The sequence below is a fragment of the Xenopus tropicalis genome, chromosome 3 (genome assembly GCF_000004195.4).
Source record: "Xenopus tropicalis strain Nigerian chromosome 3, UCB_Xtro_10.0, whole genome shotgun sequence".
Classification (NCBI taxonomy): domain Eukaryota; kingdom Metazoa; phylum Chordata; class Amphibia; order Anura; family Pipidae; genus Xenopus; species Xenopus tropicalis.
The window spans coordinates 43,789,167-43,815,165 of NC_030679.2; the positions used below are offsets into that span (position 1 = coordinate 43,789,167).

Consider the following 25,999-nt stretch of genomic DNA (forward strand, 5'->3'; position numbering starts at 1 on the left):
TTATCTTTCTTGGCTTCAGATCTAGTGAACTGACAGCAGTTATGTTGTGTATCAGTACTAAAATATTGTGGTTGAGAAGCAATCTCCTATGATCATCATACCAACAAATCATCCCAGTATTTGTATTTCTGCACCTTTCTGTGTCACATTTGGCATTGTAAATCACTTTCATGTAGAGAAACATAAATTATTAGTAATACTGAGACTGGGGATATATACCCTACCCCCCACCCCCACCCCTGTATGGTTGTGCCGAGAAAACAGAGGCGAGGCCACTGGGTTGTGGGTGGAGGTCGGCTACAGCTTAATTATCATGTTTATAGAAGGATCTTGCCCCATCAAATCCATATTTATGCAAACAGAATTTTACGGATTTTATAACCATTAAATATAAACCAATTCCCGTACATTGCAACAGCAATGGGCATGTAATGTACATATTTTTTGCCACCTAGGTCAAGGGCAAGGATTTAAACTCTGCTGTGACATCACAAGGCCCAAACTTAGCGTGGCTTCCATTTCCCTCTCCGCCCTGTTTAGCGATATCTGCAACATTTTAACTGGAGTTAAAATGCATAAGAAAATGAATTAATGCTGTCTTTGCAAATGTAGTTTATAATGAATGAAGAAAGGTTCGTTAACTAGTGTATATGCCGTTATATTCTTCTAACTGTATGTGGCTCATCTTACAAATAAAGCAGCCCTCACTGAGGTTCACCATCTTAATTTGGCATCATTTGAGCTTTTTGGAATCCCCAAACCCACCCTAATGGATTCTGCCGAATATTAAAAATATGCTGCACGAAAACATTTTCCCCCTACCATTTAACCCTTTCTGAATGCTAATTAGCATATGCTAATTAGGATTCAGATACGGTTGGGGACCGTGGATTCGGATGAAACCGATTCCATCAAAAAAAGGCCCTAATCCCAAACCGAATCCGGGATTCAATGTATCCCTATTGGAAACAGAAAAGCATCATTACATATAGATTTAATTTTACCACTTTTTCCTGGAAAAACTATTTTTCTCATTGGAACCCTCAGTAGACTTCTTACTGTATGTTTGCATACCACAGCTCACGTAGTAAAGGCAGGGCATGAGGCCAGACAGAGCTCCGTATAGGAGCTAACTACCTGAGCCCATGAAGAGTAGATCAAGGTGGCCTTCACACTGTACATTCACAGGAAAACTGTATATTCTTTCACTTATTTCAGGTAAATGAGCTAGTAAAGCTAAAATGGTGTCCTCCTTACCTTCTTCATTTTCATCGCACACAGGGGTTTTACTTGAATTGTTGGCTCCCATTGTGACAACTTCCAAGTTCTGTGCTCTGTAGTTACATTCTCCAAAAATCCATAGATCCGATGATCAGTTTTTACTCAATTGGCAAAGATACCCATTATTGGCAGCATCCATTCTAAGTGAGAAAGGGAACATTTTCTGTAAAATTGTGTATTTTTGGCCAACATGGAATGCAGCAATTGTTGCAATAGTTGTGCCCTGTCATCCTTCCCCTCCCCTGGTGTAAGTATGCTCCTGTATATGAGTAAGTTGCACATAGTGTAGGCAGAGGTAACGACAAGGATGGCATGGGTAAATTATACTGAAGTGGTGGCAGTGTTCTTGCTACTTCTGATAAACAAAGGATTGTTGTAGAAATAGCTGTACTGGGTCTACTAATGGGGCAGCCACCCAAACAAGCTGCAGGTGGAGGGGCTAATGTATTGAGATTTAAATATCCACTAACTGTATCTCCACTACCTCCTGAATGGTACTTTAATGCAGCTTTAAAGGGGACCTATCATCCTTCACCCAGACATAAAAACCTGTATAATAAAAGTCCATTTCAAATTAAACATGAAACCCAAATTGCTTTATTTATTAACACATCCATACCCATTATAAAGGCATTTAAAAATCCCAGCTGTCAATCATATATTGCCTGCCCAGCCTCTATGCCTCCATCAGCACTTACTAGATATCACTGCATTCCCCATTTTCCCCCTGCCTCATCACCATCTATTCGTGTAGCCAGTGCCTGGGCATGGCCATCTGGTCCCCATTTTATCACATAAACAAGATTTTGGAATGATGCAAAATAGTACCCACAGCATGACTCCTGCCTGTTTACTGTGACTGTCTAATTCCAAGACTAAAGGAAACCAGATTTATATTTATATAGTATAAGTTTATTTTGCTTGGCAAACACAATAGAAATACATTTGGAATTATTCCTTAGGGTGATAGGTGTCATTTAATTGACAAAGAAAACACTACCACCATGGATCTGATGATCACAAGGGAACTTGGTCAAGCACATACAGGAACAGCATACAATCAGTATGAGAACAAAAGAAGATGGGATGGGAAAAGAAAGATTGTATTAGGTAAGGGCAGCAGGTAATGGTGTAGAAAAAGGCAATAAGAATCAAGAAAATATGGAAACAATGATCTCAAACAACGGAGGCAGATCTATTAAAGGTCAAACAGATTTAACCATAAAAATGTTGTCTTTTTTTTACATTTCTAAAAACTTTCACTGACTTCTCACCCCACATGAATGTCCCTCTGTTCTCGTCACATTTCCTTATTCAGCGATTCTTTTTTTTTTCACTTAAAAGTCTTATGCATCTTTGAGTAGATGATAATACTTTTAGCCTTCTATCCTATGGGTCAAAAGTCTGTTATCTAAAAAGTTGCCTAAACATAGGTAAATCAAATTTTTTCAGTTACTACATCTTTATATTTGTCTGGTAAAAAAAGCTGGAAGAAAAGGGAAATTATGTCACCTTTTGACAAATCTGCCCACGTATGTCACTACATTAAACACTATGGGGCCGATTCACTAAAGGTCGATAAAACGAGCGCTATCTATAGCATGCGGCTTAACACTCGATTCACTTCAGCAACCTTATTCATAGCAGATATAGGTAGCCATCCATGCTGTCTCTGTGCCAAGTCAAGAACAGGGATTACAGCTCCTGATTTGTCATAATTAAGAAGCGATGTTCTTTGCGTTATTTAACTCGCGATGTGTTATTTCTCGCCGCGTGCTTTATTTCCCGTGGTGCACGATATATGCAATATTTAGCGCACGATATTATGCACGTAGCAGTTACTTTCAGAAAACTACTGATCAGAAAATTACCATTTCCCTGAAAACTGGAGGATGCATCACTCTGGGGCCAACACATACTTAAAAAAATCCAACTGCAAATTCCATGTTGTGTTGCCAAAAGCTCACGAACCGCAATTTTCTTTAAGTACCGCCTGCCCCAAGTAGGTGTTAATATTTGCACAGATCAAAGCGATATTTTGCGCGTTTAACACTTCATATGCTTTTGTGAATCATGTGTTAGTACTATTTCTATTCGCTAAGAAATAACGCTTAGCGATTATGTGGTTTTTTGCGCACGCGATATGTGGATTAATGCATGCGAAATGACTTTGATGAATCGGTACTTATTTATCGCATGCTTTGATGCAAAAAAGCATGCAATAAGCGTTATCGACCTTTAGTGAATCGGCCCCTATGGGTGGGGGGGTAATTGCAAATGACTGGTACTAAGTGGAGAACAGTTTCTTTTCCACACTGGAACTGTTTGTTCCAAAGTGGTAGAGAACCATCTAAATCAACCAAATAAATCTTTGAACTATAGAATGGAAACTAAAGTTTATTAAAAAAAAACCTTACTGGGAGCTAATGATTCACATTAACTCTCACCCAGTAGTTAAATGTATGTCAGAGAGCAAATAAGAAAAGCATAAAACAGGCCCCTCTTTAAAGGGGATGTGCTATCCATTTAAAAGGACTTATGCTTGTAGACAATATACAGCATTGAACATAGCACTGCTGCTAACAATAACCTTTGATTTATCTGAGAGACATAGCTAGGGAACATTTGTGCCTTTCCACACAAAAATGTCCATCTAACTGCCTTTGAAAGCTACAGGGGTTATCAGCCTGTAGACATCAGAGAACAGAGGAAGGAAGTTCTTACAATGTGGCCATGATCATTCAATAAAGATAAAGATAAAGTTTTTGTCCAGGAAATTAACTTAATAACATTTTTGGCTCAGAATGGACTTTTTTCACAGCTTTAATGTCAAATGAAACCAAAATCAAATGGAAGAGTGTTTAAGGTGAAATCACAGCACTGCTGTAATATATACAAATGAGTTGGCATTAGGAAGCAATATTTTCTAGAGAAAATATCCATTTATAGGAAAACTAAAGCCAAAGCACATTTAGCACATTTAGCAGTGTTTAGTTTCAGGGTCGGACTAGGACCCCAGGCGCCCACCAGAAAACCTTAGACCCTAGGCCCAATCCCCAAACTATTTTTCCTCCTTTCCTGACCCAACCTCTTTATTCTCCTAGCCTCTTTTATTTACATACTAGCCTCTATTCTACCATCTATTTCTCCCCCTTGTTCCCATTCAAAAATAGGGAATGACCATGAAGTAGGCCAAATGGTCAGGAGCAGGAGGGCCCACTGACCCCTGGGCCCACCGGGAGTTTTCCTGGTATCGTGGTGGGCCAGTTCGACACTGTTTAGTTTACATATTTCCTACCCTAGTTTTGCCATGATAGATGTCTTTAATTTCCACTCATGCCAACCTCATCCCCAGCTTCTGTTATTGTAACATTCTAGCAGTTCTAAATCCCAGGCAAGCCCAATGTCAGTGTACAGCTCTCTTCTAATCATCCTCTAGGCTGCACTAGGGGGGATATAGAAGTGTTCTAGGTGTGGCATGCCTCTTACCCATGTAATGCAAGGCCATAGCTGAGACCCACTCAGTGTCAGAGGCAGTTTGTACATTCTGTGCTGGTGACAAGGCAAATGAACAAGTGCAATGTTAATTAGGTGTAGCAAAGTGTATTAGCACTTGCCTAAAACTTTGTGATTCTGTGTTGGAGTGGCTTTTTTATGTATCAGTATAGCAGAATTAGGGAGTATTTGGTGGCTGCAGTATGTGGTGTATATCTAGGGTACTGGGCCACAAATATGTGATTCACAGCCGTTCCTTAAGAGATAATTACATTAGAAAATAAACCAATTTTACATCTATTATAACATTGTCTTTGCATGCTATTTATAATTTTGCCAAGTATAGCTATAGAATCCATTATCCATAAACCCATTATCAAGAAAGCTCCAAATTACAGGAAGACCATCTCCCGTAGACTCCATTTTAGTAAAATATTTTTTTTTTCTTTTTCTATGTAATAACTAAACAATACCTTGTACTTGATGGTAACTAAGCTGCATGAATCCATGGTTGCGGCAAAATCATTCTTTTGGGTTTATTTAAAGTTTAAATGATTATTGATCAGACGTAAAATATGGTGGTCTAAATTATGGAAATACCCCTTATCCAGAAAACTCCAGGTACATTTACATTCTGGAAAACATACCCGTGCATACCTGCCCAATGCTTTTACATTACCTATCTGATCCCCCATGTCCCTCTATGAGGGGGCTGCCATATTTGTCCAGCAGGAGGCCGTTAGCATTAGAAGCTATAACTGACAGGTTGGGAAGGGACAGTCAGGTTGGCAAAACAGTCAGGTTTAGGGACTTCAAGTAACAATTACATACAAACGCAGCCCTGTCAGTGAAAAATGATCAACATGATCTATAGGGAATAAATATACATAATATACATAAATATATTGAAGTGTAGTTTTTTAGTGTCAGTATCACTATAATGACAACATACAATGTAAATGTCATGTCAGCCTGTTAAAGAGAACTTTGAGATGCAGCAAATACAGAATTAGGTTTAAATTGTAGGATTAAAAAATAATCGGTTTTGGCAGAATCTTTAAACATTTATTTTCAGATAATTTCACACATTAATAAATCTTTTTCATTTTCATGTCCTTCATGCAGACAGTGTCCTGTAAATGAAAAGTCGCCCTTTTTTATAAATGAGCAATCATATTACTTTTGAGCTCGCTGCTCAAGGTTGTTTTTAATATTTCATGGTATGTGTCATTTCCTGGTTATCCTGTGCTTATCTGATACCCTTTGGATAGTCCTTTTTACACCATGTTATCAAGAGGATTCTTCTCCCACTACTTTCTCACTAACTATTGATTTCCCTTCACAGCAAAACAATGCCGTTTCTCCCTAAGAGAGCTTTATCTCCTCACACTTATTTCATTTTGCTATAGAAATCACACCGGCAATGAGAAACGCCGGAGGGAAATAATTTCCTACAGATATTAAATGAGCTCATTTTCATAACTGTCATTTTTTTCACCCATTTTGCACAGTGCAAAAAGCTATGTATGGGTGACTACTATTACATACAGACATAAAGTTAGGCTGCATGGAAGACTGCACAGAATGTTCTGCAGGTACAGGTATGGGATCCCTTATCTGGAATCCCGTTATCAAGAAAGTTCTGAATTACAGAAAGGACATCTCCCATAGACTACATTATTATCAAATAATTCTAATTTTTAAAAATGATTTCCCTTTTCCCTGTAATAAAAAACAGTACTTGTACTTAATCCCATCTAAAATATAATTAATCCCTACTGGAGGCAAAACAAGCCTATTTGGTTTATTCAATATTTAAATGATTTTTAGCAGACTTAAGTTATGAAGATCCAAATTACGGAAAGATCCCTTATCCAGGTCCCAAGCATTCTGGATAATAGGTCCCATACCTGTACTAATTAATATTAATTATTATATGTTTCCTGCCAGAACAGTGATGAAATTATTGATGTTTTTAGCACTTTAGCAACAAACTCATGTATGATGCAAGTCTTATAGGATACCTTCATATATGAACCTGATCATTTGTGAGATATTTGCTGTAGCTGTAGGCACTTCCTAGCACAAAACCCCCGTCGGATACTACTCATTCACATTTATCAGGACACAGTATGTAGATCTAGAATAGCAAGCCATTCCACAGAAAATAATATAGCATTTGCAGAATCACCTAAAATTGCTGCAGTTTTGTCTCACTAAATGAAAACAACATTACATTACAACAAAACTGATGGGACAGGTTTTAGTATTAAAACTGAGCAAAGAACTTCAGTGAGGACAATACAGATGCTTTTGATGCTTTTGGATACGACAAACACAGTTTTGTCTAATGTGCTGGCACTTTATAAAATAAATAGCTAATGATAAGTAAATGTTAAGTCAAATCTTTAAACATCTGAAACATCTTTCTATAGAGAAGCAACAGAGGACAGACAATCCACAGGCTGCTCTTTCATTCATTCCATATATTATTAATGATTGCTTCCTGAAGGATAACACGGGACCCAGGGAATCCATCCTTTGTCACAGCAAACACTGCAGAAGTACAACTCCCAGTTTCCTTTACAATTGGGACTACTATTGCAATTCTGTTGCATTTACCTCTCCGCTGTGTGTTTGTATGGACAGTAACACATTACATGGTACAGACAGAGAGGTAGCAAAAGTTCAGAAAGCTGTGGGCACTACTGCACTAACCCCTCTGCAATCAGGCGCCCTGTGTAGAATAATAATAAAAGTGCGGTATAATACAGCATGAATGAATGGGAAACTGCAGAAAGCACAAACTTATCACTGACACAGGATCAGACACAGGATCATATAATTACCTTGCTCCTGGCTGACAGAGGGAGGAGGATGAGCACCGCAGAAGCTGAGGCTCCTAGGCGTTTAGAATGAATTCTCACCCCTCAGATAAGTGCAAGTCAGGCAGCAACTGGGGAAGATGCTGAAGGAGGTAAGAAAAGGATACTGGCTGACAGTCATAGAGGGTGGTCCTTCTAATCAGCGGTATAAACAAGTTCAGTACAAAGGGATGTCCCTGGGAAGTTTCCTCTATATAGCCACAAGCTGACAGAGACTTTGGGGGACCCCTAGTGGCCATATGGGGTAAATTATCAAAGATAATAAAATATATCTGTACCATGTGTGGCTTTGTTATTCCTCCCTGCCTATGCACAGGTATAGGTTCTGTTGTTTGGAATGTTAGGGAAACTAATAAACTTGTAAACATAATAAAATTGAATTATTTTGGCACCAATATGGATGTGCATAGCTTAGGTATTACCAAGAACAAGGTACTGTATTCTTTTAAAAAAGAAAAAAATGGGCGTGGTCCAAAAAATTCACTGCACTACAGGCAACATTTCTTTTTGTCTCTCTTTACATTTTTAAAATGTTCAAAGGTATGGTAAAAGGTAGTAAAGAGTTATATTTCTGGCCACCAGTAACCCACCCAGACCAGTCGCCTACTGGGAATTTTCTGACCCTGGGCATGGCGGTATCCTATTTTGTGGTCTCACTAAATTTTTAATGCATAATGCATTTCCCCAGTGGCATAACTATATGCCCCCCCCTGCAAAAATATCTTTGGAGAGGTCAAACATGCACACCAACCCCTACCCGGTCCCACCCCATCTGCCTATGTGCCTCCACTCCCCACAATTTCCCTGATTTTATATTTTCCCAGATTTTACACCAATTTATTCTGGTCCCCCAAATGTAACATGTTCTACTGCAGTTTTTTTTAACATTTAACTGTATTTTTGTCTCAGTTTTCACATAAATCCCCTTTGCAGAGAATGAATTACCTGCCGGACTTGTGTTTTTGGAAATCGATGTTGTTTGTGTAGGTCTGAAAAGCTAGCAGCCAGAATAATAACAGCTAAAGCAGGGATGCAGCCATAAATACAGATGGAGAACTGGTAGCACAGCATGGGAGAAAAAGAAGGAAAATGGCTCAGCTAGAGCAATTGGGCTGCTGGAAAACTTCTGTAAAAAAAGTCATCAAATATAAACCTGATGTCTTCAAACATGAGAAATGTAATGTTGTTCACTTTAACAAAAAATGTAACAATAAATAAAAAAAATATATATATAATATGAAACAGTGACTTGTCTAGCCACTCATATAATGATGTCCATGCAACCAGTATGTGCCATGTTATCATTTAGCCTATCATTCATTTTGGCTGATTAAGTGATGTGGGACTGCATCAGGTTAATCAGAAAAATCCATTGGCAGGAAATCGGGTGCCAAGGATCAAACTGGTCAGAAAGTGAAAAAATGAAACCCTTCAAATGCTCCTGAAATACAGCTACTAGCATAGGACTCCTATCCTCCTATCCTATCCCCTAAATTATAGACACCTCTGCACTTGAGGGGAATATACTAGTCATATTTGGTTTGCCAGCTCTGTTGCTCACATTCAGCCCATGGTAAGATCCACATTAAAGGGGAACTCCACCCAAACACAACTTTTTGAAAAGTAAATATAATTTCATTATTTTTAATGTAATAATATGGTTTGAAACGGTTACCTAAGCCTGGCCCCCTGTTCTCATGCTGATCTGGCTGACTACTTTGAGACACAAAAATAATGTAACAAAAGTTGACTGTCCTCGGCCTCCCTTCAGCCTGCATCCTCCAAATCCCATGATTCCCCGCACACGCGATGTTAAGGAAAGGAACATCACAGTGCAATGCATTGTGGGTTATGTAGTTCCTGCATGCTGTCTGTAAGCTGTGGAGAAGTTGTTACAATTTGTAACATCAGTGTTTTAGTCCCTCCTCCCCTGCCAGGATTTCAAATCATGCAGATTTCAGCATATTCAATGGTATTTATTCATACTTTTTGAAGGAACATATTACAGTGATAGGTATATTAGGGGTTTCTGTGTTTTGCGGGGCTCTTTAACAAATTTTGGTTCGTAAGCCAGAGTTCCCCTTTGAATAAAACAAATGAATAGAGTGGTTAACCACAAACTTTACTTTTCTCCAAATGCAAAGGGTTAATTAATGTAGTAAAAGAAAATTGTATGTTCAATAAATTGTGAATTTATCCTCAGCTGTTCCTTGAGCATCCAGTCTTATGGAGGAGTAAACTGTGTGTGTATGTCCTAGGTGGATTTGTCAGGGTTTCCTAAAAAAGCTGCTGCCCTAGGCACATACACTCAGGGACTGATATAGAAAATACGGCCTGGTTATCATTTATTATCTGTGCGCCACTGTAACATATGATATTTTACTATTATTTAAAATATGAATATCTTCCCATAGAGTTCCATTACCTTTTGACTTTATGATCATAAATGCAATAGTGGGGGTGCTATGTCTTTATCACCTGTGCTTAGTCTGTGCCCTTGCAACTGTGCTTGTTCATGCGTGTGTTCATTCACACACTGTGGACAAACGAGTGCATGCGTGCAAACTAATGTATTTGAATGAACGCATGTGAACTAACGTACCAATGAGAAAGGTGGTTAGCTGAGTTGCCTAGGGTGCCTGCATGGCTTGACCCTGTTATAATAATAAGCACTACATAACCATTATACTGCCACATAAGTAAAACAAATTCTAGCAGTTTACTAACTGTCAATATCGGCTCCCGTTTTTCCTCTCAGAACATAAAAAGAGGCTTTATATCAATGTAAAGTTTACGCTGGGCCTTAGAGAAAACCCCACACAAAAGGCTTGTTCTGTAGTTCTCCAGTGCTGCATTCTGCATTTGCCTTGCATATGCTGCCCCCTTGTGAGCACAGCTCACATTACACTTTGCATTTTGCAGTTTTTCTCTGAGCTTGAAGACCTTTTTGTTTGGTACTGAGAAATAACTAGAACTTATGGTCCAACTTTGACATATGACTTAACAAACCTAATCAGCTACAGTCACCAAGAATTTATGAATTTAAGGGGGATGTAAACATTTAAAAGTAAATTAAATGCGCACAGCGAACTTTTCTGAGAGCTTGTACATCGGCCTTGAGTACTTTTCAACGCAGTGGCAGTGGCACAAGGGAAAATGGAACAGGATAGTGGTTTGGGGGTCTAATGCAAATTCCCCTGGGCCAGTGCAAGCCTATGGTTCCATGTTAGTAATTAGGGGAGGCTGCTTAGCCCATACCTTATCCCAATTTTTCTCAGCTGCAAGCATTAAACAGAGCTTTTCTTGCACAAAACTATTAAGCAGCTTTATATACTGCCTCTTGTTATTATACATTTTATAAGAGGGAAGAGTCCCTTTAAAACACCCATTACTTTTATTACAAACATTTATTGCAAATGTATCTTTATCTACCTCTATTGGATATCAGGTTAATAAACTTTGGGAAGATAATGCTGCTAAAAAGTTACATATTACCTTACTAATGTCTGTTTTGGTATCCTTAATTCATTTGGCAATTTAAGGTAGGTGCAGATAAAGGTAGGGTTACGGTGGTAATGGATAAAGCAAAACAGCAACCCATAGTGAATATCATCCTTACATGCCTGGGGGACACAACAGACTTGCCCTGTATACTTAAGGGACTTGGAGACAGTGTCGGACTTGCCCACTGGGATACCAGGTGTCAGTGGGCTCCTATCCATGAAGCATGGTCATTCCTAGACATTGGTGGTATTAGTGAAAATAATTCATGGTTTCAAAAACCATGATAGCACACAGCTGTTGCTGCAAAGACAGGCGCAGGGGGCAGATTTACAAATATAGAGGGTAATCTGCACAAGTGCAATTGCCAATAGCATCCAATCAGATCTTTGCTTTTATTTTCCAGCTTCTAGTAAACCATTCAAAACAAATTGCTGATTGGTTACTGCTGGCAACTGCCCCTGTGTATTTTACCCTATATGTTTGTTAATCAGTGTCTTTACGTTAAAGGCCTTAATGACAACTGGAGCAGCAAATGTTTTCTGTATACTCTTTCTATAGAAAGTCTATGTCCCTTACTGCCTTCTTTTAATTTCTCAGATATTAAAGTCTTGCCTTAGAAAGTAATTATGACCAAACCAGTTTGGAATGTATAGAAAACATCTAGGACCGGATATGACTGGATTTACTGTAATTTTTACTGTAATTTTTTACTGTACACTTTTGCCAGATGATGCATGCCTTTGCATGGGTTTTTAATGGGCAGTACCCTAAATATATATATGGCCATTTAATTCCTGCAAGTGCAGCTGTAGTCACACAAAGTTTGCCGCAATTGTTGCATGAAAAATTCTATTTTATTCAAACTTGCTTTCAAAGCCACTCCTTGCACCTTCACATAGTAACAGGCCACATCGATTGCAGGATTATTCCACAACTTAGTTGTATATTTGTTATGATAAAAGTTAACAGAATCCACTATAGTCAATATATTTTCATACGTAAGAGATGTTGAGACATTTTTGCTGAGTAGCACACATATAGTGGGTACTTGTGTATATATATATATATCAGCCTCTACACAATGCTCATTACATATATTTGGAAAATAATATTGCACTTATATTTTGCTGTATTTATTAAAGTGATACTAGGCACTGCACCACTGCTGATCTGTGTGTTTTTTTTTTCTTGGTGCAAATTTAAATCGGGCGGAAGTTTTCCTCTTTGTGTTGGGCAGGGTGGTGTGAACCTCTCATAAGCTGGAGTGCAGATACAAACCCAATGTGAGGGGATAAATATAATAATAAGTGTGGCATTTATAAGAGAGCCTGGGAGCAAGGCAGTATCTGTGGGGTAAATGTACAGATGGGAGCTGTGTTTTAGTGCCTACTGGCATCATCTCTATGTTAGACATAAATATAATAGCATCAGCCATATATTCCTATTTTTGGTTGGGCACTTTGGCTGACTTTAACCATACAGTTTGACCATCTGTGCATGTTTTTTAAGTTGGGGGATTTTTCAGAAGACCATGCTGCAAACCTATCTGATCTGAAATGTCATCTGCTGAAGCACAATATCAGTACCTCATGCACTGGCAGATGAGGAAGATGAAGAGGAGCTGCAATCCCTTCCTGAGGCTCTGATTGTTCAGGTTCAATGGAACAGTGGTAAGGAGAACAAATGTATATGCTCACTCATACAGAATCCAATTGTTTGTTTCTGGGGCCCATGGAATGAATACCACAGAGAATCATCTAAGCCAGTGGTACGTCATGCATTAAGACGTTGTAAGTTTGTTGTAGTCATGGGTATTCCCTCTACTATTTTCTTATATAAAACAAGCAGTCCTGTTCTGAGAAGAGAACTTAGCTATGTTTTAAACAGGGCAACAATCCCACAAGACTAATGGCAAGATCGATCATCACATGTAGCAGAAACATCCCATTAGAGACATTTAAACTATTGCTGTTACAAAAAGATCTTAAAGGCAGCACCAAGACATCCTCTTCACTTAGTCTTTATCTGTATAATATAGGACATTAAGACATTCTGTGCATTAAGCTACCAAGATATGCCCTCCCCTTTAAGCAAAACAGGGATTGTTTCCCCATATATAATATCCAAGGCTACTGTGATACTAATATCTACAGTTAGTATTAGTGGTTGTATATATAGTTTATGTATGTAAGTATAGATTGGTAAGTATAGGTTGTGTGTGCTGAGTGTACTTGGAAGGGTTGAACTTGATGGACTCTGGTCTTTTTTCTACATCAACTACACCCCCGGTCCTACACTCATTTTTATCTGATTCATTAAGAATTTCACTGCGTCATTATACATTTAATAAAGGGAAGGAGTTTTATATACAACTTTCTTGCTTTCAAGGTTAAAATCCCCAAATGATTGCCCTTTTTATTGGCTCCACTGGGATCACCTGACTGTAGTTGGGAAGGGTGGGGGCTACAACATGGAGCTGGTCACTGATCCTGTATAAACTAAATCTGCTAATCTCTAGTAGGATTTTAATAATTATTTTTTTCAAATTTCTTTTATTATTATTTTTTATAGTTATTGAGATATAAATGGTTTATGTGTTCCTCAACCTAGCATTTTTTCCAACTGCAAACAAGCCAGCTATGGTGTTTGTGAGTGGTGCATTGCAAATAACTGACTCAGGCTGGAATAAGCCACTAGAACAGATGAATCTGTCAGCTATCTCACAGCATCAGTATTTCAATTGCAGCCGCAAATAAATTATTAAAGGGATAATGGTATAAATGGCCTTAATTTGCTATTTGTCTAGTAACCCATAGAAACCAAAAGGTAGCATTCAGGGTCGGACTGGGCCGCTGGGACACCCCCGGCCAACAGTGTTCCTCCCATGATGTGTTAAATGTACACACTCTCAGGGGAGGATGTCAGGCGGGGGCCCCTGCGAGGCGGTTAGGGTGGTGCAGCGGGGGCACCTAGTTGGTGCAGGGGATGCAGCCAGCGGGGGCGCCTGTTGGCCCTGCACCCCCCCCAGTCCAACCCTGGTAGCATTTACTGGTCAGCTACAAGCATCTTATGGGTTACTAGATGTGGGCAAACTTAAGACTTTTTATGACAATGCAGAAAATGTGTTCCTCATTCTCGGAGACTGACTAAACTGGCTGGGCTGGATTTTATCTAAGCAAGAATCTTATTCTGTTTATACATTAACATCTGCAAGAAAAAAAAACTAATAATTGGTTAAAAAAGATACATTAAATATCAATGCCGTCTAGTGGGTTATATAATAAAGCTGATTGTTCTAGATAGCAGAGGGTAGGATTTTATGTTCAGGTTAGATGAAGCAAAGGAAGCAAAACCACTGTCATTTAAATACATACTTGGAAATTGGAGGTCATATATAGCACATATTTTTGATTGGTACCGGGTCATATATGGCACTGGATATTTATCCTGTGCTAGGTGCAGAGAGCAGCTTCAGGAGGTGGCGCAGAGCCCTTTTTTTTACTGCCTGCGCTAAGGGCCCTATTGCAGGCTGTGGCTCCTAACACTTCCTAGGGTGTTTGGGGACAGGTAGGAGGTACGAGGGATTATGCCTGTATGCCTCCCCCTCCTGCCCCTCTCCAATTCAACACTAACACAGTCAATGCTGTATTCTAGAGGTGAGTCCCTGAATCTTTTACTCCTGGTGGCACCCTTATTCCTTTTAAATTTAGAGACAACACCACGTGAAATATTCAGCATCACAACACTTTAGTAGGTTACATATTGTTCTTTGGCTTCTTGCTTAGATAAAATCCAGCCCAGCCAGTTCAGTCAGTCTCCGAGAATGAGGAACACATTTCCTGCATTGTTTCTGAAAGGCCCTATGAATTACTCTGATATTTGTAACCACTGGCAGTCTGACAATGTCTGCCACAAGAAAACTCAGCATCCAGCACCCAACAACACAGTCCAGGTAGGTACATGAAAAGCTTCTTTAAGCTATATAAATAAACATTTATAAGTGAGTGTACAGTTCAGTAATAGTGACCATTATTTAGCAGCATAAAAATGCAAGTAGGGGCAAAATGTAAAAAAACAAATGCTACTAATACAGAGCAGTCCAGCACTTTTATAGAAATATAAATTGATTTTCCTTACTCAACACCATCTGTTTCTGATTAAGTGAATTCCTTCTCAGTTGTTGGGCTTGGAATCTGCATGTAGTTAAAATAAAGCAGTATTTTCCTGGGTGTGTTAGGATACATTTAAAGAAGAGGACAGTACAGCTGAAAACAAATCCTTCTAGTCCAGTAATAACTCAAATAAGGAATTGTTTACTGGCCCATTAAACACATGCCAGTATGCAAGTGTGTATATACTGAGTACAGAAAAATATTCAGAGGGTACTGTATAAAAAATTCAATTGTGTTCCTCTAGGGGGAGCTCTTCTGGGCTGTGTACTGTAGTTGACACATATAAACTGAGTTACCGCAAGCTGAACAAACTGAATCTGCTTATCTATAAACAGGTTTTGTTTATAAAGCTGACCTTAGTAGGGCTTAAAAGAGAATGGACACAGCATTATAGGATACGTTTCCCATTTGGGCACTGGGGACTTGCTTAAAGAACTTGCTCCATGTGTTTAAAGAATTTCATACCTCTACAGCTTTGTTAAAAAAAGTTATCAGGCTTGAAAGTATACTTGTGTCACTCTGTAAGAAAATTCATACAAAAGTAGGTATAGTTCTCTGAATCTATAGATGGGGGGGACAGTGCCATGTGCTTAATTTGTAAAAACAAGTACATTTGTAGTGAAACGACTCTGTATAGGTGCCATGACTATAGAGACAGCTCATTGGAAGGAGTTACTTCCCCCCTTGTGTGTGTAATTCAAAGACTTTTCACTTTTTTTTGCTTTGCTTTATTATTATAACTGTTTTATTTAGAAGAAAAATATGTGCAGACGTGTGCATGTAGATTATGGATGAAAGTGCTGTACTTCTGTTTCAACATAATCAATAAAACAAAAAGAGAAAAAGTTATAGACTATAGTTGTATTCACTTTTATTTGATTGTTGGTTAAAGCGCCTTTAGGTGATGTGCTCTTCAAGGAACAAAAAGGTGTTTTGAACATTAGTTTATCTTTTGGTGTTAGGTAAAAGTACTATGGGCACATTTACTAACCCACGAACGGGCCGAATGCGTCCAATTGCGTTTTTTTCGTAATGATCGGTATTTTGCGATTTTTTCGGAAAATTTACGCGACTTTTTCGTTACCAATACGATTTTTGCGAAAAAACGCAAGTTTTTCGTAGCCATTCCGAAAGTTGCGATTTTTTCGTAGCGTTAAAACTTGCGCAAAAAGTTGCGATTTTTTCGTAGTGTTAAAACTTGCGCGAAACGTTGCGCCTTTTAAGTTTTAACGCTACGAAAAAAGCGCAACTTTTCGCGCAAGTTTTAACGCTACGAAAAAATCGCAACTTTCGGAATGGCTACGAAAAACTCGCGTTTTTTCGCGCAAATCGTATTGGTAACGAAAAAGTCGCGATAATTTCCAAAAAGTCGTAAAGGCGCCGAAAAAATCGCAAAAAATACGAAAAAGTCGCAAAATGTTCGTTTTCAAATCGGATTTTTCCAATTCGGACTCGGATTCGACCCATAGTAAATGTGCCCCCTAGAGTTTGGGTGAATCCATAATCCATATGCAGGTACCATGGTGCTGAAGAATGTTTAGCAGTAAAAAAGTCACTGGTCCACTGTCACTTAGATTGTCAGCTTTTGAGAGGTAAAACCTTCACTAAGGTTGTCTTATATTATACTGAACATAGAATGACTGCACCCTATGTATCTCTTATACAGTGCTGGGGAGTGTGTTGGCACTATAGTATGTACGTTTTTATTTATACAGCGCTACTTATGTACACAGCGCTGTGAGATTTCACATGTAGTGCAAACATCTGCAGCATGACCTGGAAGAAAGGAATAGATTGTGAGTTTACCATGGAGAAGTAAGCTGTCTATTATTCTAATTAGAATTATTTATAGAGCTAGAGGAATTCTAATACATATTTGAACTGGGTGTATGCAGTAGAATAGGCACGGGTCTGATAACCTTATAATTACTAGTATGTCACAAACAGAATGCACAGTGTCTAATGAAAGCATTGTTTGATTCAGTACACACAATTTATTTATACGTGACAGAAATTATATATATATACATATATCTATATATATTTTTTTTTTTTTTGAATGGCTTTAGCAATGTTTTGTGCATTCCTCATTTCCCACTATTATGCAGCCATATGTATGTGTTTACTGTATATTGTGCATATTATTTATGTATAATTATGTAATTATGTATATTGGATTCCCTTGTTTAACCTTATGGTGCTTTGGTGGCCACATGTTGCCTGCCCTGCACTCTCTACACTCTGATTTGACCAAGGATGGGCATTACTGGAAGTGCTATTGCATTGCCAATAGTAAGCTATTAAACTGTCTCAATATCTATTAATTACAGATCAAACATAAAATAAAAGTGTTTTAAAGTAATTAAAATATAATGTAGTGTTAACCTGTATTGGTAAAACTGGTGTGTTTGCTTCAGAAACGCTACTCGTTTTTAACTACTACTAGTTAATAAAAATAAGTTGCTGTTTAGCCATGGTGGGACCCATTCAAAGCTGAAAAGGAGAAGTTACAGGTTCCATAACAGATAAGAGATATGCTCTGTAGAATACAATGGGATCCTACATGATTTATTGGTCATCTGTTTTGTAACCTGAGCCATTTAGCCCTATTTCTTACTATTTCTTAGCCCCATTACTTGAATGGCTACACAGCTGCTTTGTTTATATAAACTATAGCAGCATTTCTGATGCAAACACACAATTCTTACCAATGCAGGGCAACAGAACATTATATTTAACACTTTTTTTGTTGTTACTGTGCCATCAAAGGAAAACTATACCCCAAAACAATGTAGGTCTCTATAAAAATATATTGCATAAACAAGCTCATATGTAAAACCCTGCTTCATCTAAATAAACCATTTTCATAAAAGTATACTTTTTTAGTAGTATGTGCCGTTGGGTAATCCTAAATAGAAAATTGCCTTTTAAAGGCTTAATGGGCGCCCTCTGGGATCATAGGAATCACAGTGCACACAAACAAGCCAAGGCACACATACATGCTAGGCCCCATCAGCCAATTAATGGGCAGAGTTCTGTCTTCTGCTTCCACACTACTTCTTGCATTATTTCCTGTCAAGTGATCCCTCAGGGAGCACACAGCCCATCACTAAATGGTGGGTCAAGGAAAAGGATGTAAAAGGCCTATATTTACTGATATATTCCAGTTTGGCGAGATTCTTTAATAGGTCACTTAACATAATATAAACTATCTGTTGGGTAAGTATTCATTCTGACAATATAGTTTTTCTTTAAGTTTCCCATTTCTATAAAATTTTAAATTACCACTACCTACACCACTTGACCATCTCCCTGCTATAACACAACAGGAGGGCTCTGGGGGGGCATAGGGAAGGTTATGGTCAATCAGTCAAAGAAGAATGGCTGTTTGTACTGGGATCTTCTTACTGGAATCTTCATACTAGGATCTATTATTTGTAAAAACATATCTAAATATCTCTGAAATATGGGAATGCCAATTCCCATGGAAGTCAGTTTACATTTCTTGACTGATTTGCTTATTCTCTATAAATATAAAACAGTACCTTGTACTTGATGCAAGAATCTGTATTGGTGGCAAAACAATCCTATTGGGCTTATTTGTTTAGTGCTCTAAATTACAGGAAAATAAGAGATGACCTACCAGATACAGGGACAACTTCAATTAGCTGAGAAAAACTTATAGTTTGTTCTAATGAAAATCCTATTTAAATCTATGGGAAAATCTGAAACGGAATTAGCAGAAAGATTTTTCTCCTGGAATAGATTCTAGGCAACAGTATATAAAATTAATGAGCCCTTGATTGTGTTGCATCATCAAACAGAGCAAATGAACCTGCACACAAGCTCTTTAATACATCACTTAAAGATTAACTTGCTGAACCTGACAGATTGGTGTTTAAGTATTTATGACTTCTGTGTGACTTTTGTCCCTTTTTGGCACGACTCCTAAAGATAATTGCTGGTTGGTTTTTAGCTGTAGAAGTTGGAACATGTAAACCATATAGCTTTAAGCAAAGGTTTTTTCAGACTCTTTAAGGGAGAGACCCTTCTGGTCACGCCTTCTCTATATCACTATGGCCTAAAGGATTTATAGGCTCATTTACAATACCCATTGGCTGTGGATTAAGAATCTGCAGAAAAGAACAAAGCACAGCACTGTTGTGGCACGGTAGCCCTGTAATATATACCTGCCACAAGCTAGGCAGCATTCAAGGGTGCACCACATCCGTTCACAATCCAGCCATTATAGACACAAGCAGTACTGTATTTATAGGCAGGTACACCTTCTTTTCTGTGAATGTGATAACAATCTAATTAAATGGAGTAACATAGTGGGACATAGTGAACCATACATAACATTTTCTTAGTAATAAATGAAGCCTTTAGGCTACTGACACACAGAGCAGTTTACCTGCACAAGAAACTGTCCCTCCGCTCCTATCTGCTCTTTGATGCATCTACACCCAAACACATGGAGCAGATTTTGCCACCCAGGCAGACACAGTACTTGGGGGTGCAGACACAACAAAATGGATAGATGCAGAGGGGCAGTTTCTTGGCCTGCCTGTGTGGCAGTAGCCTTATCTGAAATTCTGCTTAAAGGCATATCTCCCAACATTTGAAAAATGCAAATTGGGACAAAAAGAAATGCTGTGTATAGCATGGCAAATTGGGGGGGGGGGGGGGGATCTTGTTTTATGTGTTATTACAGTTTTTCTAAAAAAGGTGAAATTGCTCTTTAAGCTGCAAGTCTCAGTTCCCCAAAGACACCTGTTTAGCTTATTAGTTGCAATTGTATCTAAGTGCAGGTGTGGCTTGTTAAGTTTTCTGGGCTCTCTGCCAAAACCTGTTTTTTTAATTAAGAAACATTGTATCTTTTTTAGCGTTCACTGCATGAGATCAAAGGGAAATGAGGGCTGAGCTTTTTAAATCAGGACTGTCCTGCAAAAATCAGGACAGTTGGGAGGTTGCTTAAAGGGCACCTGTTGCCCTAAATTTGTTTCCCCCTTTTAAAGCCCACACTCCAGTTGGAATGCCTCCTGCGAGCGCTAGGCCCCCCACTCTGAAGGGAGCTCTGGTGTGGGCAGCCATGTTAAGTGATGGGCATGTACATAACGAGCGATTTGTGTGGCACACTTGTTATGTGCATGTGTGTAAGCAGTTAAAAGTTCTCTGCCCACACCAGTGGCTCCCTCCCAGTCTGGATGGCCTACCGCTGGGGGGGGGGGTGCAATTAAAAAAAAAGATTGTTTCCAACAACCATAGTGAAGGCTTTATTAGTGTGTATCTACAGTGACAGGCCCCATTTAATAGTTGTCAGTGTATGTCAGAAAATGTAAGGCAATGTTATAAGGAGTATTAAAAAGGAGTAATTATGGCGGTTACCCTCTAATTAGTGGCCATTAAAGCTTGGAAGCAACTTTAAGTAGTGAACCTTTCCCTGTTATTAAAGGGAATGCTGATAAGTCTCATTTATAGGCCAAAGGAATAACAACCTGCAATACTAGATTTGGTTCTGCCAACTGGGGATGTAATCTCCACTGGTAACAGGTGGATTTCAGGCCAAATATAATAATAAAGGGCAAAATAAAGTGAGAATTTTCAAATTTTATATTTTTATTTCCCTCTGTCAGATGCCATCTGACATAATAAGAATCACTACTGTTCTTGTTGCAAAGCTTTTATTAGCTTGAATAGTGTTAATATCTCTGCAGATTCTGCTTTAAAGTAAGGAGGTAAGTATACCTCCATATTCTAAGTAAGTACTGTATATTTTTGTCTCCAGTGCTCAAACGGGACATTATTGAGTTAGAGAGGGTCCAGAGAAGGGCAACTAAGCTGGTAAAGGGTATGGATAGTGATGAGTGAATTTTTTTAGCCAGGCATGGATTCGCAGCGAGTTTCTGCATTTTGCCATTGTTCTGCAAAACTTCAAAAAAAAATTCTGCATGGAAGAATTAGTTGCGTGTCAAAAAAGGGTTGCCATTGCGTGGTCACGTCAAAACAGACACACAACGCCCACATTTCATTATTTTTTTTGTCGTTTTGCAAATTTTTCGGCTCAAGGAAACTGGACAGATTTACTAATCACCAGGTATGGAAAGTCTCAGTTATAAAGAAAGACTGGCCCGGTTGGGGTTGTTTACACTGGGGAAGGGGCACTTAAGGGGGCATATAATAACTATGTTTAAATATATAATCTCTCTAATGCTTTATTTACCAGTAGGTCCTTCTAGCTCACACGAGGGCACCCACTCTGATTAGAAGAAGGGAGGTTCCATTTAAATATTCGGAAAGGATTTTTTACTGTGAGAGCTGTGAAGTTGTGGAATTCCCTCCTTGAACCAGTCGTGCTGGCTGATACATTATATAACTTCAAAAAGGGGTTGAATGGCTTTTTAGCACGTGAGGGAATACAGGGTTATGGGAGATAGCTCTCAGTACAAGTGAGGGAATACAGGGGTATGGGAGATAGCTCTCAGTACAAGTGAGGGAATACAGGGGTATGGGAGATAGCTCTCAGTACAAGTGAGGGAATACAGGGGTATGGGAGATAGCTCTCAGTACAAGTGAGGGAATACAGGGGTAGGGGGGATAGCTCTCAGTACAAGTGAGGGAATACAGTGTTATGGGAGATAGCTCTCAGTACAAGTGAGGGAATACAGGGGTAGGGGGGATAGCTCTCAGTACAAGTGAGGGAATACAGGGGTAGGGGGGATAGCTCTCAGTACAAGTGAGGGAATACAGGGTTATGGGAGATAGCTCTCAGTACAAGTGAGGGAATACAGGGGTAGTGGAGATAGCTCTCAGTACAAGTGAGGGAATACAGGGGTAGGGGAGATAGCTCTCAGTACAAGTGAGGGAATACAGGGGTATGGGAGATAGCTCTCAGTACAAGTGAGGGAATACAGGGGTATGGGAGATAGCTCTCAGTACAAGTGAGGGAATACAGGGTTATGGGAGATAGCTCTTAGTACAAGTGAGGGAATACAGGGTTATGGGAGATTGCACTTAGTACAAGTTGATCCAGGGACTGGTCCGATTGCCATCTTGGAGTCAGGAAGGAAGTTTTTCCTCTCTGAGGCAAATTAAAGAGGCTTCATTTGGGGTTTTTTGGTTCCTCTGGATCAACTAGCAGTTAGGCAGGTATATATAGGCATTATGGTTGAACTTGAAAAAAGGGAAATCATTTTAAAAATGTAAATGATTTGCTTAAAATGGAGGCTGGCCTTCTTGTAATTTGAAGCTTTCTGGACGACAGGTTTCCAGAAGTGGGTGGGTCTTTAGATATATACCATCATATTTATAGTTTGGATGACTGCTTTGTATCACCCATTCAGTGAATCCATCAAATATGTTGGTTATTAATAGGAACATTCCGAACACTACTTTTATGCTTATATCAATATGATTTACTCATTCCATTTGAAAACTATAACTTACCCTTTATGAGTATTTCTTATTGCTTATTGCAGTATTTTTTTCATGGAAATTCAATAGTTTATAGTTCTATAATTTCATATTCACAATTCAAACTGCACTATAACAGTTTGTAAGGCTTATAATAATATAACTGTGCTTGTGCTATCTCGTCTATCCTCCAGTAGGCCAGGATTCTGGTTTTCCAGCTAACAGGCTGCTGATTGCTGATGTGACGTTGCCTTGTAGCTCCCACCCCTCCCTGCTGCTCATTGTAGGAATGGCAGTCCCACAGAATGTGTGTCACTCCCAGGCTTGCAGGGAGTGCTGTCACTTGCTGAGCGTAGCTGTGTCACCGGGTGTATAATTAACCTTCCAGAACAACTGCTGAAAAAAAAAATGATTACAACAGACACCATTAGGAACCCCAGACGTATAAAGGTAAGGGCTCTAGCAAATGCTCTTATACCCCAAATGACCTAAATGCAAAGCAGTGGTGTTTACATCTGCCACCTGCTACTATGGAGCAACTACGGTGTTGCCTGCCACTGGCACCGTAGCCTCCATGATTTAACAGCACTAACAGATCTTATTTCTGCCTATTCACGGTCTGTGTTGCATGGGGAGAAACAGACGTGTTGTAGTAGTCAGGTGTCAGAAAGGGCTTGTGTTGCATTGAGGAGGTGTGAACAGAAAAGGAACACACATGTTCTGTTACATGCACAAAGCATGTCATTTCCTGATTGAAATCATTTGATATTCTAATATTTTCTCATAGCAATACTCCTAGTGATATAAATATCCTTATCTGACAGTTAATGGCCACAGCATTCAGTGCTGCGTAGTCTGAAAATCAGCTGGCATTGGCACCTGTGGGAGATCTGCACACTCACTGCTTACAATGCTTTGCAGCCAAATAGCATGGATTTAGATTTTTTTTTTCACAGTGGAAGAAAAGTCATTCTGAGCAACTTTCCAATATGGATTTATTGAACATTTAATAAACACATGTTTATTAAACATTTCAGTGGTTTTATAGTTATTTTGTTATTATAAGCAGTATCTGTCCTTTTAAATCTTTGCATCCCTGGCTCTGACTTCTAAGACAATTAGCAGGAGGCAGCTGATTAACAGGCCTGGAGGACTTACCTCTGCTACATTATTTCAGGAGTTTAAACCAGAGAACACAAAGGGATAAACTAATACATGCATATGCAAGTAACTTAAAAGCCGTTGGAATGTTAATGGACAGACACTGGAAAGTTGCTCAGAATTACATTTTTTGATGCAAAAAACAGTATTTGTGTGGGTGACTCCTTTAATTTCTTGTTATCCCTGCTTCCCATGCCAGGCTCTAGTTGCCCTCTGCCATGAGCAAGGGCCCAGTTTTGTAAATTGTACACTTATGGGACCTGTTATCCAGAATGCTCGGGACCGGATAAGGGATCTTTCCATAATTGAGATCTCCATAACTTAAAAGTCTGCTTGAATAAACCCAATAGGCTTGTTTTGCCTCCAATAGGGATTAATTATGTATTAGTTGGGATCAAGTACAAGGTACTGTTTTATAATTACAGAGAAAAAAGGAAACCATTTTTAAAAATTAAATTATTTGCTTATAATGGAGTCTATGGGAGATGGCCTTTCCGTAATTCGTAACTTTCTGGATAACGGGTTTCCGGATAAGGGACCCCATACCTGTACTCTCTTTATGTAGTGTCGCAGCAAACTGCTGTACATGGAAATGCATACAGCATCCCTATGCACGGTCAAAAAAATAGTTGACAGGTTTTAGTCGTCCACACTTTAAACCTGATGCAACAACTCCTAGAAATGCAATGACTTTGCCACGTGGTAGCTTAATTATTTATAAAGGAGTGTCTATATTTATCACTCACACCCTGACACCTTGCCAGCTAATGGATGCACAAATACAAAATGCAGATGTTTGCTTTCATTTTACTAACAGACTAGTAAAGCAGCTGTAAACCCGAATTATAAAAGCAAATTTATTTCTCAGCATTTCTCTAATATACACCTGTTTGTAAATATAATTGCTATTGAAAGCAATGCCTCTCTGATTTTGTGCAATTCCCTGCACTGGTGCCCTGAATACATGTGAAACTGAAAACAATGCATTCCCAGCCTTGCAGGTTCTGGGATGAAGTATCATGGTGCGCAAGTTATTGGGGAATGGAGCCTTGACTGGAAGAGAGCTGACTCCTGCTATATTGTTTTATTCGTACATGTAGTCAGGACCAGCAGTGCAGAGAATAGCAAAGACAGACATTGCTTTCAAAATTACATTTAATAATAATATTTCTGATAGATACCAAATACTGAACTTATACACACTGCTATAAATTCAAATTGGTACCTGCCCAATATTTTTTTTCTTTTATTGATGAATAGTGTTCCGTCTTAATTTATTGTTGGAAGAATAATTGTCCCCCGATCCTCCTCTTCAGGTTCTAATCTAATCAGATCAGCCACACCACATAGTACTTGTTTATACAGGTATGGGACCTGTTATCCAGAATGCTTGGGACCTGGGGTTTTCAAGATAAGGGATCTTTCCATAATTTGGATCTCCATAACTTAAGTCTACTACAAATCATTTAAATATTGAATAAACCCAATAGGATTGTTTTGCCTCCAATAAGGATTAATTATATCTTAGTTGGGATCAAGTACAAGGTACTGTTTTATTATTACAGAGAAAAAGGAGATTATTTTTAAAAAATAGAATTATTTGCTTATAATATAGTCTATGGGAGATGGCCTTCCCGTAATTCAGAACTTTCTGGATAACGGGTTTCCAGATAAGGGATCCCATACCTGTACTCTCTTGCCCTGTTCCTGTCTGTGAGTTCTGACTCAGGATCTCATAGTTAGCTCTCATATCCAGTTACAAAGCAAGTCACAAAATGTGAGTGCTCACTAATGCAATGCAGTTAACGCAATTCCGTGGGGGACATGAGCATATCAATAGCAGTGGCATAGATGTTACTGGGACCCACAGCAAATTAAATGTAGGTAAGTTGACAAGTTCTACCAAGATATATTGAAATTGCTTATTAATTAGGTTCTTATTGGGTCCTCTACACTCCTGGTGCCCCTGCAGCTGCAAGGTCTGCTTTCTCTGTAGTTATGCCCCTGAACAATAGTATATTAGGAAAATGTACCTATTCCCCTGGGTCAGAAAGTGTAGGTTTTATAATTACTTTTATTTTTATTATA

The 25,999-nt window shown here is 38.9% G+C and overlaps 2 protein-coding genes across 3 annotated transcripts in view; one reads left to right on the plus strand and one right to left on the minus strand.

The window, feature by feature from the left end:
• Positions 1–7,789, minus strand: part of stk32a (serine/threonine kinase 32A) — a 72,154-nt gene extending 64,365 nt beyond the window's left edge. Inside the window, exons 1-2 of the mRNA XM_002936707.5 lie at positions 7,626–7,789; positions 1,258–1,421 (exon numbers count right to left, since the gene is read on the minus strand). Coding sequence (XP_002936753.2) covers positions 1,258–1,309 — 52 coding nt within the window. The 5' untranslated portion in view covers positions 1,310–1,421; positions 7,626–7,789. The remainder of the gene's footprint in view (positions 1–1,257; positions 1,422–7,625) is intronic.
• A 7,224-nt stretch (positions 7,790–15,013) lies between these two features.
• The window catches only part of arhgef37 (Rho guanine nucleotide exchange factor 37), a 41,320-nt gene continuing 30,334 nt past the window's right edge, over positions 15,014–25,999 (plus strand). For both annotated transcript variants that reach the window (XM_012959806.3, XM_031898823.1), the window contains exon 1: positions 15,014–15,117. In XM_012959806.3, coding sequence (XP_012815260.2) covers positions 15,068–15,117 — 50 coding nt within the window. In that variant the 5' untranslated portion in view covers positions 15,014–15,067. The remainder of the gene's footprint in view (positions 15,118–25,999) is intronic.